This window comes from Pseudoliparis swirei, chromosome 2 (assembly GCF_029220125.1).
Source record: "Pseudoliparis swirei isolate HS2019 ecotype Mariana Trench chromosome 2, NWPU_hadal_v1, whole genome shotgun sequence".
Taxonomy (NCBI): Eukaryota; Metazoa; Chordata; class Actinopteri; order Perciformes; family Liparidae; genus Pseudoliparis; species Pseudoliparis swirei.
Window position 1 is genome coordinate 19,978,645 of NC_079389.1, and position 13,566 is coordinate 19,992,210.

The 13,566-nt window shown below is 46.2% G+C and overlaps 1 protein-coding gene across 2 annotated transcripts in view; it reads left to right on the forward strand.

The window, feature by feature from the left end:
• hdac4 (histone deacetylase 4) overlaps positions 1-13,566 on the forward strand; it is a 125,467-nt gene that overhangs the window by 11,895 nt on the left and 100,006 nt on the right. For both annotated transcript variants that reach the window (XM_056425196.1, XM_056425213.1), the window contains exon 2: positions 3,632-3,865. In XM_056425196.1, coding sequence (XP_056281171.1) covers positions 3,844-3,865 — 22 coding nt within the window. In that variant the 5' untranslated portion in view covers positions 3,632-3,843. The remainder of the gene's footprint in view (positions 1-3,631; positions 3,866-13,566) is intronic.

The window sequence follows — 13,566 nt, forward strand, 5'->3', positions numbered from 1 at the left end:
ACAAGGGACCCGCCCACCACACAGGTGAGACTCATTTAGAAACCGCCACAGTGATTTTGGCGAGCAGCGCGGAGCCTGGAGGGGCTGCAGAGCCACGAGGAGGAACACGCAGCCAGAAGAGAGCCACTTGGACCGAGTAAGAGTCTTTACTACACGTTACGTGTCACGGTGTCCGTCACGGTGTCCGTAACGTGCGCGCGGTGTTGACTAGTCTTGTATTTTACAGAGAGGATTCACCAGCGCCTGCAGCTCCACCTGCAGCTCAACCTGCCCGGCCAGCAGAGAGGCCTCGTGACACGATGACATGATGTTATTATAGTGAAGCCATATTGTAAATAGTCTGTGTCAATAGTTGTGTTCTGTTTTCTATTTCACAACATGTATATAATGTAGATTTTTATTTTATTTATGTACAATACATATTTATAAAAATAAAAAAAATGTAATGGTCATGTTTTATTTGCACACACCCCATGAAACTTTATCTGCAATATGAAGTAATTTCTCAGTCCCATCTTTACCATTTTGGTGAATGTGTGACAGACCACATCATTTTTACTCAAAACGGTCATACAAAATTTGGTTTTCTTTATTTAATTCAATTCAATTCAGTTTATTTGTGGAGCCCAATTTCACAAATTACAAATTGGTTTTGGAGTGCTTTACAATCTGTACATATAGACATCCCTGACCTTTGACCTCACATCGGATCAGGAAAAACTCCAAAATAACCCTTCAGGGGGAAAAAGGGAAGAACCCTCAAGGAGAGAACAGAGGAGGATCCCTCTCCATGATGGACAGGTGCAAGTACATGTATCTAGCATTGTATTCAGATATTTCACTGCTTTTGTGAACCTATGACCTTTGGTAAACCAATTTCAAACACCAAAACAGTTTGTCTACATGAGTAAAGGTGTGTTTTCAGAAAAGATATGAAGAATTTTAAAAAATCGAACTTCAATTGTCAGCTTTAGGGTCATATTTTCTCGAGTAAAGCGCTGTCAGTCTGTTTGGGACGGGTTCATACACATGCTGACCAGATGACGCCGCACATCGCCCTCAATTTAAAGACCCCTTTCTAGTTTCTGCTGCAGGCAGGATATTTAATACAGTCTCTCAGGACAATCGTCCATTATTTTGCGGGGTTTAAAACAATTAGAAATTATTGAGTTTGAGTATTTCGTTGGGTAATACTTTGTTTTGAATGTTGAAAGTGATTCCATTGATCTCTTTCCAGTAAATGTTGATTACTTTAACTTTGCACGTTAAATTGAAATGTATAAAAAACAGACGCAATCTCCAGGTTTAATAAATTACATTGCGTGTCCAAATGCTCCTGGCCCCCTCTGTCACATTTTAGAACCGAATGTGGCCTGCGAGTCAAAAAGTTTGCCCACCCCTGGGCTAACCCTTCCCTCTGGTCGTGTTGGCCCCGGCCTGGAGGGCGTGCAGCTAACGGTTCTAAACACGCTAAAGGTGCGTTCACACCAAAAGTGAAACTATTTTTTCGCGCGCCCGAATCCCATGAAAAGTCAACGTACAGACGCGTGTGGCTGCGATAGACGCGATATTTTCCCGGGCGGCGCGTTTGGGGCGACGCAATGTAGGCGGCGCGTTTCCAGCGGCGCAATTTTCGCCCATGGTTGAAATATTTCAACTTTGAGGCGGTCATCTCGCAACTCGGGCCAATCGGCTCTTGAGTTCCGCTCTCGTAGCGCTGGAAGCGGAAGTCTTTCAGACGTAACGGTAACTTCATCGGTGAAAGTGACCGAGCTGAGTGAGCCTACGGGTGATGTCATGAACCCAAACACGAGGGCGTTAGTGTGTGGGACGTCCACAACAAATATAAAGCAGAACTAGTGGTTAGTTATTCTGGTGGAGGAAGGAGATGATAACGGTCTTTACGGAGACGAGACACAGAGATAAGCCCCGCCCCTCGCGGAGCGTCTCGACGCTTATGATGAGAACACGGTGAGCGAGTAAACTCACGCGTTTTGGGCCAGATGTAAGGGGCCATCTTTTTCATTTACTCTATTCAGTTAAATAAACAGTGTACACCCCCGCGCCTTCCATATCGGATTCAATGTTCGAGGTGATGAATGAAAGGATGTAGCACTAGAAATTCTGCAAATACAAATTCGTGACCCGAACAAAAACGTGTGTGACCCGCCTTTGGGTCCCCGACCCACGGGTTTGGGGAAAGACCGGCAATAGAGGCCCTTCGATGCTCAACGAGCGAGCGGGGCCTTAAATGTTGTCGTTCTATTTGAAGGACTGTTTTTCCTCCACGATAATTCCTGACGAGTGAAGTCAGACCCTGGAGGATCCTGGCAGTCACGTCGTTTCCACGAGATTTTATTTGGTCCGCGCAACGCTTGCACCTTCTTTCCACCCGACCAATTTGTTTGACAGTAATTCAGTTCAACAGCCTTTCGAGGTACGTCGTCTCTCTCTCTGACCTATGTCTCTCCGTCTCTCTCTTTTTCTCTCTCTCTCTGACCTATGGAAGAGAGAGAGGAACGGAGCACATACACACTGCATCGTGGCCCCTGTGGCTTTTGTAGTGACCGATTACAGCTCTCATCCCCACTCGTTTGTGTTCTGTTGACACTTGTTGGATGTGACGGAGGTGAGCGTTAACTTCAGGTGTGTGTGTGTGTGTGTGCTTACATGCTCCTTGTATTGTTGATTGCACAACACACACACCAGAAAGTGTGGGAAGTTTCCGTCCTCTTTCCTCTCCGCTGATGACTCCTGAGGCAAGTCGCGGCCCTCGCGTTTGCATTTGATTCAGAGGGAAGAGTCTCTTCATCAGGACACCGAGTGTGAAGCTATAGCCACGTCACGTTTCAATAACCGTCTTCACGGCTGTGCCAGGATGAGAAAGTTTTCTCAAGAACGTCAGTGTACGTCTGGAGCGTTTTCATTTTGCCGTTGGAACGCATTCAAACGCTTCTCCCCCGCCGGCTGCGGCGACTCGCTGTTACGTTTAGATCATGTCAACATGCTATTATTTCTTGTAAATCCAGATGGTCCAATTGAAACCATATTTATTTAATTGAAAGAGATCTCTCACTTGGAGGAATCCGAGAGCTGTATATTACATCATTTCTTTTTTCTTTTTACTTTTCTTCGGCTGCTCTTAGAGTATTTGAGATGTGGTTTTAACAGTATCTGTGAACAATCAAACAATCGGCAAGCGTTTTCTTTCACGATGAGGAGTTTTAATCCCATTTCTCTTTTCTAGCGCTGGCGAGAACGAATTTCACTGCATCTGCTTTTTTCACTTGTTGTTGCTGTTGGCTGTGACTCCTCTGCGGCAGCTCACCGCTGACCGTGCGTAGACACTTCACAGTCCACACAGCACGTGATATATATGGCACAACTTCCTCAACGTCATTGGGGGGGGGGGGGGGGAACTGTGGAGGAAAACTGATCACAAAGCCCAGGCCTTCCCCTCTGGCCCGTGCCACACGGGAGCTTTTGGCTCAATAACTGCGGAGAGGAATTAAAAAAAAGTCGACGGGACAAAAAGCCCCGATTTAGAATATGTTTGTTTTAAATAGGTTCTGTTTGGAGTTCCCCGTGCATCTTAAAGAACTTGTTTTCCTCTTTGACATCCACCTCTCAGGGCTGATTCCTGCCACGACACAGCGCTGAAGTCTCCACCTGTGGCTCCGGTGTGATGAAGCCCTGAGAAACAACCGCTCTCTGTCCCTCCTCGGCACCACCGACTTGGCCGGAAAAAAAACCCAACCCATGGTGGTCAGTACAGCCTCCACGGAGGTGCACTGACACCGCTCACCCCCTCCTCCTCGTCAAGTCTGCCTGGCAACAGCAACGATGAGCTCTCACAGCCGCTCAGGTAAGATGTTGAAAAAGATTCTGGAAGAGTTGTGCGAGAGGTTTTGCTCTTCTCCTTCGGCTGTCTGAAGAGGAGTAACGTTTGGCGGCATGACGCCTGCATTCATTTGTGTCGAGTTTTCTTTAAAGCCTTCTTCAATCTGTCCATAGTGTGTTTAGGTATATTCAAATGCCGATGTACTGTTTCTTTGTTCCGAATGAAAATGGTCAGAAAACCACCGAGCAACAAATGACTTAATCGGGCTCAATTCGGCACGTAATGTCTCGAGGCATTTTGCGTTTATTGCATTATTACATGTATTGGTCAGTTTTGTATGTATGACTCTTTTGAGAGCCGGTGGACTGGCTCCAGGCACGTGTAAGAAGTGCTAACCGAAGCCCCGCTTGTGAAGACGTTCTTTTCTTTGATGAGCTCAGTCACCATCGGCTCACGAAGCTTTCAGTCCACAGTTTATTGGCGAGTGTGACGGCAGAAATGGAGAGAATCGACGCGTTGCCAAAGTTTGCCAAAGCTGAGATATTTTTCTATTTTAACTCCGAGTAGCCTCTCTCCTTTTTATGAAGTTGCCGATGACTTGATTCCACCTTGGCGCAAAACAAGACCCGCGTTTTTGATTTAGCGATTTCCACAAGTGCCCTTCCGTTTCTTTTGAGTGATTTTGTCGCCGACTCCCTCGCTCACGCACAGCATGTTGCATCGTTTTACACAGTGGCGTCTCGGATAGGGCGCACGTTGGTCCGAGAATATAATTATTTGTGGTCGGCCCGATTGATTTTCCCTCAAGAAAATAAATTGATTTACAGATTGTAAAGCACTCAGAGACTAATTTGTGAAATTGGGCTATACAAATAAACTGAATTGAATTGAACTGCAGATCAAAAGTGGACAAAAGGCCGATTGTGTGTCCTTCCTTTACCCATCATGCTTTGGCTGTCTCGGTTGTATTCAGGTTCATGATGTCACAGCCATTGGGTGAGTTGCTGCTGTGTGGCACAATGTGGGTTATTGGTGTCGGCTTCTTTTCTCTTTTAACTGCGAGTAGAGACAGGTTGTTGTCCCAGTTCTTCTTCGTCCTTTTCTTCGTCTTCCTTGTCTTCCTTTTCTTCTTCTTCTTCTTCCTCTTTTTCTTCTTCTTCCTTGTCTTCTTATTCTTCCTTGTCTTCTTATTCTTCGTCTTCTTCTTCTTCCTTTTCTTCGTCTTCTTATTCTTCCTTTTATTTGTCTTCTTCTTCCTCCTCTTCCTTTTCTTTGTCTTCCTTTTCTTCGTCTTCTTATTATTCTTCTTCCTTTTCTTCGTCCTCTTCTTCCTTTTCTTCATCTTCCTTTTCTTCGTCATATTCTTCTTCTTCCTTTTCTTCGTCATATTCTTCTTCTTCCTTTTCTTCGTCTTCTTCTTTTTCCTCCTACTCATTTCTCAGTCCTCACACATCTTTTGAGCCTTTACGAAGGTTTCTAAAATACTTTACAACTCTGGTCAGTTTTGGAAAATTCTTGTTATTTCATCATCTGACCTGCGTGTGCTTCTGCAACCAATAATCCACTTTTGAAACAATTCATTAAAAAATAGAAATGGTCCCGACCTAAATCCACATTCATCACACTTTTCATCTCATCTGGACTATTTCAATAAGGAAAGGAGTCGTTTTTTAAATGCGTTCACAATACGTCAGTTGATGGACAAACATAATCCCACGTTTAAAAAAAAAGCCAAATTGACAATAAACGACACCAAAAGCCGCCGAGGAGAAGTCCCGCTGTACTTGCCAGACTCTTGAGAGTGGACCTCTCGCTCCTCGCTTTCACCAGTTAGCAGTTAACGTCCCTCTCGTCGCCCTCCTGTCTGTGCGCAGTGTCGCTAAGCCCCTTTCCATGTATGACGGATCATCATTTCCCGTTCTGAAAACCGCCATTTTAGATCACTGAAGGCCCTTTTGTCGGACTTAAACTTGGGTGGCAGACGGCTGGCATGCTGACATGCTACTTGGCATTCTGGAGCCAGGTTTATGGCCTCGGAGCCGGAGCGAGAACACACACACAGACAAGCTCTCTCATCCCAACGAGACCCTCCCCTTCGCTCTCCGGTGGCAGTAATCGGTGGCAGGTCCTGGCTGGTGGGGGGGGGGGACTTGCGTCGATACCTCGTCACGCAGCGCGACTCCCCTCTCCAAGAGGCCGGGGGCCCGTCTGCTGCAGGAGGCCCCCTCTCAGGTCTGTGCAGCCTGACGCGGGGTTCAGTCGCATCTCGTATTGTTTACCAGTCTTAGTTGGCATTTTGACTTCCTGGAGGGATCCCAAGCTCTTCCTCCCGTCTCATTCCTGACGATGCTGGCCGCCGGTGCTGCTTCGGGAGCCGGTGGGGAATCCACGGCGTGTTTTTGTTTTTCTTTCCCCCTCCGCACCTTTTCTAACCCCTTTCGCTGTCGTGCACACAACCGAACTAAAAGGGCTGTACGGCTGTGGAGGACCGGAAACTCATTCGCTTCACTCCCAGGTTTCTTTTGGACCAGCAGGTTGGGGCAGTGTTGGGGAAAGGAGGGAGAGCGAGCGTCCTTTTTCTCTCTCGCTGCAGCGGTGCAGTGAGGGGGGGGGGGAGTTGGATTTTTTAAAATAAACGCGAGTAGCACCTCCTCACTTTTCAGAGTCTTATTCACACCGCTGAGCCACGGCAGATGGTTGTGAATTATTCATTGGAATTTTTTTATTTTTTTTTATTTTGGGGGGACGACGATGACAACAACAAGCACGGCCATGTGTAGATTTGTTATCCCAGAGATTATTCAGTATCGCAGAGGAGAGGAGGGAAGGAGTGATGGAGAGGGCTGACGGCACAATGGGCGCCTTCCAAAAGATGATGGAGTGTAAACAGCTAATGCCAGATAAGACTGTCCCCCCCCCCCATCCCCCCATCCTCCTGACTCCGTCGTGATCGATGGAGCGCTGCGGCGTCATTAAGCAAGATTAAAGTATTTTCTTTTTCAGCTGTAACAGTCAAAATTGTGGCATCTAGCGATTCTGTGCTTTGACGATCCAAACAAACCAGAGACGGGATTTTAAAGCTTTTCTCCCGGTGACACTCTTTCTTGGTTTTCCCTTTTTTTTTTTAAGAGCAAATTCTAAACGTATTAGTTGGACCCGAGCAGCGTAAAATGTTGCGTAACCTCGAGCATTGCATTTGGAGGTAATCAAAGACGGCTGCGACTGAAATAGGAGCCCTTTTTAATTCTCTCGCTTGCCCTTCCTCCTCTGCTGTCGCTCTCCTTCCCTCTCTGTCTCTCATTTATAATCTGTAACAGTCATAAGGACTCGCAGGGGGAGCTATCAAAAGCCTGCAGTGGTGGATTAGAAGAGAGTGGCTATCGTGTCTGGGCCGGGCCGCTGGGAAGTGAAGCGTAATCTCAAAGAAAGGGAAGATTAACCCCTGCTGGCCCAACGCAGACGCTTCCCCATTTAGAGGGAAAAGGCTCTGAGGGAGTGTGTGTGTGTGTGTGTGTGTGAATTGATATATTTTAGTCCCAACGTGAAGAACAAGTTGCTTTCAAGGCGCCTGGAGTCAACCGAAGCAGGAGGCCAAGTGAAGTCAGGCTGACTTGGAGGAAGTTGTTTTCAAGAAGTTTCCTTGAGGGTGAGCGACGCTGCTCGGCTCTGAATCGTCCCGCTGCCGTCTGGTGATTGTCCAAAAGAGACACAATGGCGCTCCCCTCCTATCTGCGCTTGATGCATTTGAATGCTGCAGAACTGTTATTGTTCTCATTTATCCTTGGTGCTGCGAAATTTTTGATTTTTTTCCCCCCCCCTCAATGGAAAGACGGATGGGATTGAGATTTGAACCAGACTAAACAGAGGCCCTCTTTTATATATATATATATATATATATATTTTTAAGAGAACAATAGACGCTGCTGTGGAGAAATAAGATTACTGCCTCATTATCGCCTTTCTCGCCACAGTTTTCCAGAATATTCCATTTGAGTAATCTCATTGCCAGATGAAACAAGTGTGCAATTTAGCCTTCGAATGAATTTATTAAACGTTCAAAGCTTTTCTTCTGCCGGATGAGAGGCTCAGAAATTCAATTATGGTTGTGTGCCCAAACTGCTGTGCGCTGTTCTTTCAAATAAACAAAGATCTTCCTTTTTTTTGTTTTGTTCATTCACTATTGATTATGCAACGATTTCACGCTTTATTTGGTGGCTAAATTGGCATTGAATGCTCACATTTCTTGAATTAGGACAAATGAACTTCCCTTTTTGTGTAAAGTGTCTCCGTCTGGCTTCTCAGTGAGTCGCCTTGAAGCTGCTTCGCAGGAAAGACCTGGAATTCCAAATTAGTGGAGTTTTACAGCAGAAGCAAAAGTGTAATCAGAAGTGAGGCCCGAGACATCCATGCAGGGCAGAGTCAGGGTTCGTACGGTCATGGAAAACCTGGAAAAGTCATGGAATTTTAAAATGGTAATTTCCAGGCCTGGAAAAGTCATGGAAAAAACTTAAATCACAAAAGTTTGGGAAAAGTCATGGAAATGTGTTATATTCACATGTTCTTTCACGCCGAGTTTGAAATAATGAATATGTTTTAGAAAGAAAGACGCTCAAAATTTAAGCCGGCATACTCTCTCATACTGAACCTTAACCCTCCTGTTACCTTCAAATTCACTTACATCTTTTACCCTTTTTGACCCCAACAATTAAAACCTCCAGAAAATGATGAGAATTAATATTGTTTCCCAAGTTTAAGTGTGAGGTACTTTATGTAGTTTTGTTGACTACCTAAATATCCCTTTAAATAAATAAAAAAGTTGATATTTGTTATATATTTTACACAGTGAAAAATAGCCTGGGGTCAAATTGACCCCGAAGAACACCGATGGGTACAAGTTGTGTTCAGGACATTGAAAACATATCATCATGTGAATTTTATGTTTTTCCAGTTGTCCCCGGTAAATTAGGAAAAGTCATGAAATATGAAGCAAAAATAATGATGTCATTAATTTTTTTAGAGACGTTAAACATTGAATGGGGTCAAATTGGCCCCAAAGGTAACAGGAGGGTTAACTGGAAAGTTTGCTCGTCATTTGTTTAATTTAATGTATACTGTATGCATTGGAATTCACAAATGTTCTCACTTTTTTATGGAGAAACCGAGATTTCAGTTTGGTTATGGAAATTTGGTTTAAAGTACTGGAAATCCACTGATCAAAATGTGTAAGAACCCTGATCGTGTTGTATTTGAGCTGACGGCACAGACACAGACACAGACACAGACACAGCTATCGACTGCCGACGGTCTGCAGCACTCAGAATAGCCCAGATGTCCAATCCGTAATAGATAAAGGGATTAAGAACACGCAAGACCTTGACGATTAACCCGTAAGGATCCACATCTGCTGCTCCAGTACGGGTTTGAAATGCAAGAGGTCACGTTCTCTCGCTCTTCACGGGCTGGGTTCTCCCGAGCGGCAAAACCCGCCGAGGGACGGCCGAGAAGAGGGAGGCGGGATCAGGTGGGTCTCTAAAGATGTAATCCTTCTGCTTCGATGAACAAAACAAAAAATCTAAAGTTCCCAGCAGTTACACAATCAACTAGAACGGGCACTCGGTAGAGCGCATACCTTCGCATATCATAAGATTGGGCATTGAATTATGAACATTTTGGCATTAGTTGCATGCCAATTGGATACAAATTGACCGTGCTATGGTAAAAAGAAGATTTTGACCTTTTCATGACCTTGACCTTGACCTTTGACCCGATTGATCCCAAAATCTAAATGATCCCGGATAATAACCAATCATCCCACCAAATTTCATGCGATTCGGTTTAATACTTTTTGTGTAATGCGAGTAACACGCATACAAATAAATAAATGCACGGCGATCAAAACATAAACTTCCGCATTTTCAATGCGAAGGTAATTAGGAAGGGCTCGGCACAGCCTCGGACTTCCAGGGCAGGATGAACTTTTCCAGGTGCGAATCTGAGGATAAGCCCCCCGAAACCCAGGGCTACTGTTTGGGTTTGGGTTACGCCCTTCAGGAGGGAACAAAAACTTGTCTTTCAGCTTTTAATATTCTCAAAAAAACAGTTGTACGCCGTTTCAAACTTTCTCGTAGGGTTGGCGGATCATTTCCATGTTCAACTGATCTCATTGCGGTTATTTATAATATTCAAACATGAATTGTATGCCTGGTGCGACTGTATCACAACAATCAGTTAACTTTATCGCCGCATCTCCAGTATCACGATCCAGATCCTCACCGCGACGGCGACGACTCTCACGGAGCGCAGAGCCACGTGTCGGTGAGTCTTTTTGTAATTAAGGATTAAGAATTCATGCGGATTAACGGGGCTCGGCGGTCAGACGTGCCGCTCGGCCAGCAACGTCTTTAAACGCACAGCCGGACGCAGATGCTGGACTTATGTTTTTTTTTTGTGGCTCTGTTATTGGTTCAAATCACATTAATACTGGCGTAGGGTAGAAAAAAGAATCATCGACCGTCCCTTCAACTACGTTACGCAATCTGATCCAGCTCGGTTCAACGCAGGTCTGTGGAAACTCTGAAGAGATGAACTTGTGGGAGCGGTCTCCGAGGAATGGATCGGATGCTGCAGGGAAGCACGTCCAGGGGATCGGCCAACGAGCATCCTCGTTATTAAATGAATATTCACACGAGGAAATGTTGTTGTTGATGTAAATTAGCTGTCCTAAACTTCTCTTTCTTCATCCTCACTGTCTGCAGCCGAGTCAAATGAGCTCATTGTACTTTGGAGGACATAATATGAAAGTGTGATACTTATATTTGATTTCTAGAGCTGAGTGGAGGTGTGCGATGTATTTCTTTATTTACATACAATACAATATATATATAATTTATAAAGAAGCAGAATAAAGAAATTAGCAGAGGGACTCTGTAGTTTCCAGATCCGACAGACTTCTAAAAACTTTACAAGGCCCAAAAACTCAACAATTAAAATATCAACCTATTTAAATATCATGCAGACTGACAAATGAAGGGTATCAACCTTTGTAGCTTCTTTACACACATAATAATTATTGATCAAATGAAGTGGTTGTTTCTAACACTAACTGCTTGGACTCTACTCCTCTGAACCCTGGGAGTAATTAACCACAGTACTGGTACTGGTACCTGTACCACTTGTTTGACGACCATGAGCCAAAAGAATCGCCGACCGTCACTCGTTGTGCTCATCATTAAGTGAAACTGCTGGCTGCTGTTTATCGCTTTGCTTTGTAGTTTATTCTCATGTGTGGCAAGTTTAAAAATGGTTTTTATTTCAGTACAATTGGGTGTTTTTGTCAGAAGATGCACTGGACAAAGGATTAAATACCGACTGGTCAAGCGATTGTCCGGTGCTGATTCAGCTAGAGACGTCCAGTCAATATCGTGACTTAAATCATCCCCCAAAGGGCAATTGAAGTGTGTGTGTGTGTGTGTGTGTGTGTGTGTGTGTGTGTGTGTGTGTGTGTGTGTGTGTGTGTGTGTGTGTGTGTGTGTGTGTGTGTGTGTGTGTGTGTGTGTGTGTGTGTGTGTGTGTGTGTGTGTGTGTGTGTGTGTGTGTGTGTGTGTGTGTGTGTGTGTGTGTTTGTGTGTGTGTGTGTGTGTGTGTGTGTGTGGCATAGTGGCATTAATGCTCTGGTTTACCCGGTTCTCCCAGCACTTGATCTCGGTCGGGCGGCGCACTCCTTTGCGTCCCCTCCTCGTCTTCACGTCTGCTCGTCGGGTGACCGTCTCCCTTCCTCCTCCCGTCCTCCTCCCGCTCTGCTGGAGAACGGGCCTCTGCGCCCGGTTCACTCAAAAGATTCTGCACACCGACCGAAATTCAGTCCGTGGCGCGAGGCTCATCCTAATACGCCCCGAGTGGCATGGGACTTATTTGCCTTGAGGAAGAGGATTCCTAACTTTTATAGCTCTTATATTTCAGATTGGGAAATCAGGGGCTGTTGAAGTCCAGGCTCGCCAGGAGGTGAGCATGACACTCTGGAGGCCGTGTTCCGAGAGAGGGAGGGGGGGGGGGGTGAAAAGCTCCAGGGGAGTTTGAGCTTCTCTCTGTACATTGCGGAAAGATAAAGCTTCTCTGCTCTCTCGGTTCCTTGAAATTAGAATCAAATAAAAGCGATCCAGTTTTCTCATTTAGGATTGGCTACTTTTTCTTTTTTCGATTTTCCCCCCCAATTTTCTTTTTTTTAGATCATTTAAGTTTAATTCCCTACGTTGTTCCGCAGGACAGAAGTGTGTGTGTGTGTGTGTGTGTGCGCGTGCGCGCTTCTCTTCTCTCTCCATCGCTAAACTCTTCGAACTTCCATCACGTTGATATTTTAGTCTCGTCGACTTCACGTTGCGGCGCCTCCAGCGCTCGGAGCTGCGAGCCGAGCGTCGGTTCGAGCGCCTCCGGCTCACCGTACCCGTCATCAGCCGAACCGTTCCCGCCTCGCCGGTCTGATTTATTATCAGTCAACCTCGTCGGCCGTGGCCCGCTGATGAACCGATGCTGTCGCACGCATAAATCACCAACAGGTACGGTGGCACTGTTGAACCTATTAGCGGGAGATGTTCAGCAGAGCGCGATTGTCAAATAGTCTAAACGTTCTCCTGATGAAGTTGCCTCTCTTTTGGCGTCTTTCCAAGTGTGTTTAACATCTTGTCTAAATAAATATGGTCTCCACTGACAGCCTCAGGGGCTCATTATGGAATGACTCATTAATATACGATGTGCATAATCGTCCAGTGTAGCCGTGTGCCTTCCGGTGGTGTTGGGCTGTACCGCCGTCTCCAACAGTCTGCATGAGGAATCTACAGGCGGCGCACCCAGAACCCCCTATGCGAGATCGCCGAGTTCAGCGGCGCTCGTCATCAGTCAAACGGCACGAAACCGAGGTTTGTCATCCTCCCACATTTGCAATTTACCAGGCAACGCCCCCACACCACCATTAGCACGACATAGCCAGCTCATTACTTCAGCTTTCAGGAACAGTGTCCCATTAGATGAATGGGACGGCGAGGGTGCGCTGCAGATTTGCCGTCGGCGAGATTAACGAGGCGGCGGCGGTCAGAGGCCGGCGAGCGTCGACGCCGCGGCGAGAAGGCGCCGTCTCGGTTCTTTTCGGGATTTTGCGCGAATGTGCGCGAGAACGCCGTTTCCCCTCGCCGACCTCCTCGCCCGAAGCCGTCCTCCCTTTGTCATCCTGACTTTGATTTTGTCTTTGTGGCCCCCGTCTTTCAGGCTCAGTCATTTGCACACGATCGCACCGGGCGCTAACGCCCTAATGAGCATCCGTGAACCGCCGCCTCGTCGCCGCGCCGGGCCGCCCGCGGGAACCTTTACTCGGGCTGCGGAGGCTCTCTCGTCGAGGGGCGCGGGGCAATCACATAGTTTGCAGCGAGCACGCTGGGCGCGGAAAGCAACACTTTGTTTTAATGGAGGTTCTCTAATCAGAGGAACCAAATGGCCCGTACGGCTCATGCAGCGAGTCTCCTTTGGCTTCTTCTTGTGTTCAAATGATTTCACCGCCACACTTTTTTTCTTTCGTCTTTTGTTGCCGTTTTTGTCCAACAGTCGGTAACTGTTGTGAACATGTTGGAAGAAAAAAGAAAAACACTTTTATCGTGTGCATCAATGTTAACAAATGGTGTAGTAGAGGTGAATAAAACTATAATTATGTGATTACATTCGCATTGAAAATGCGGAAG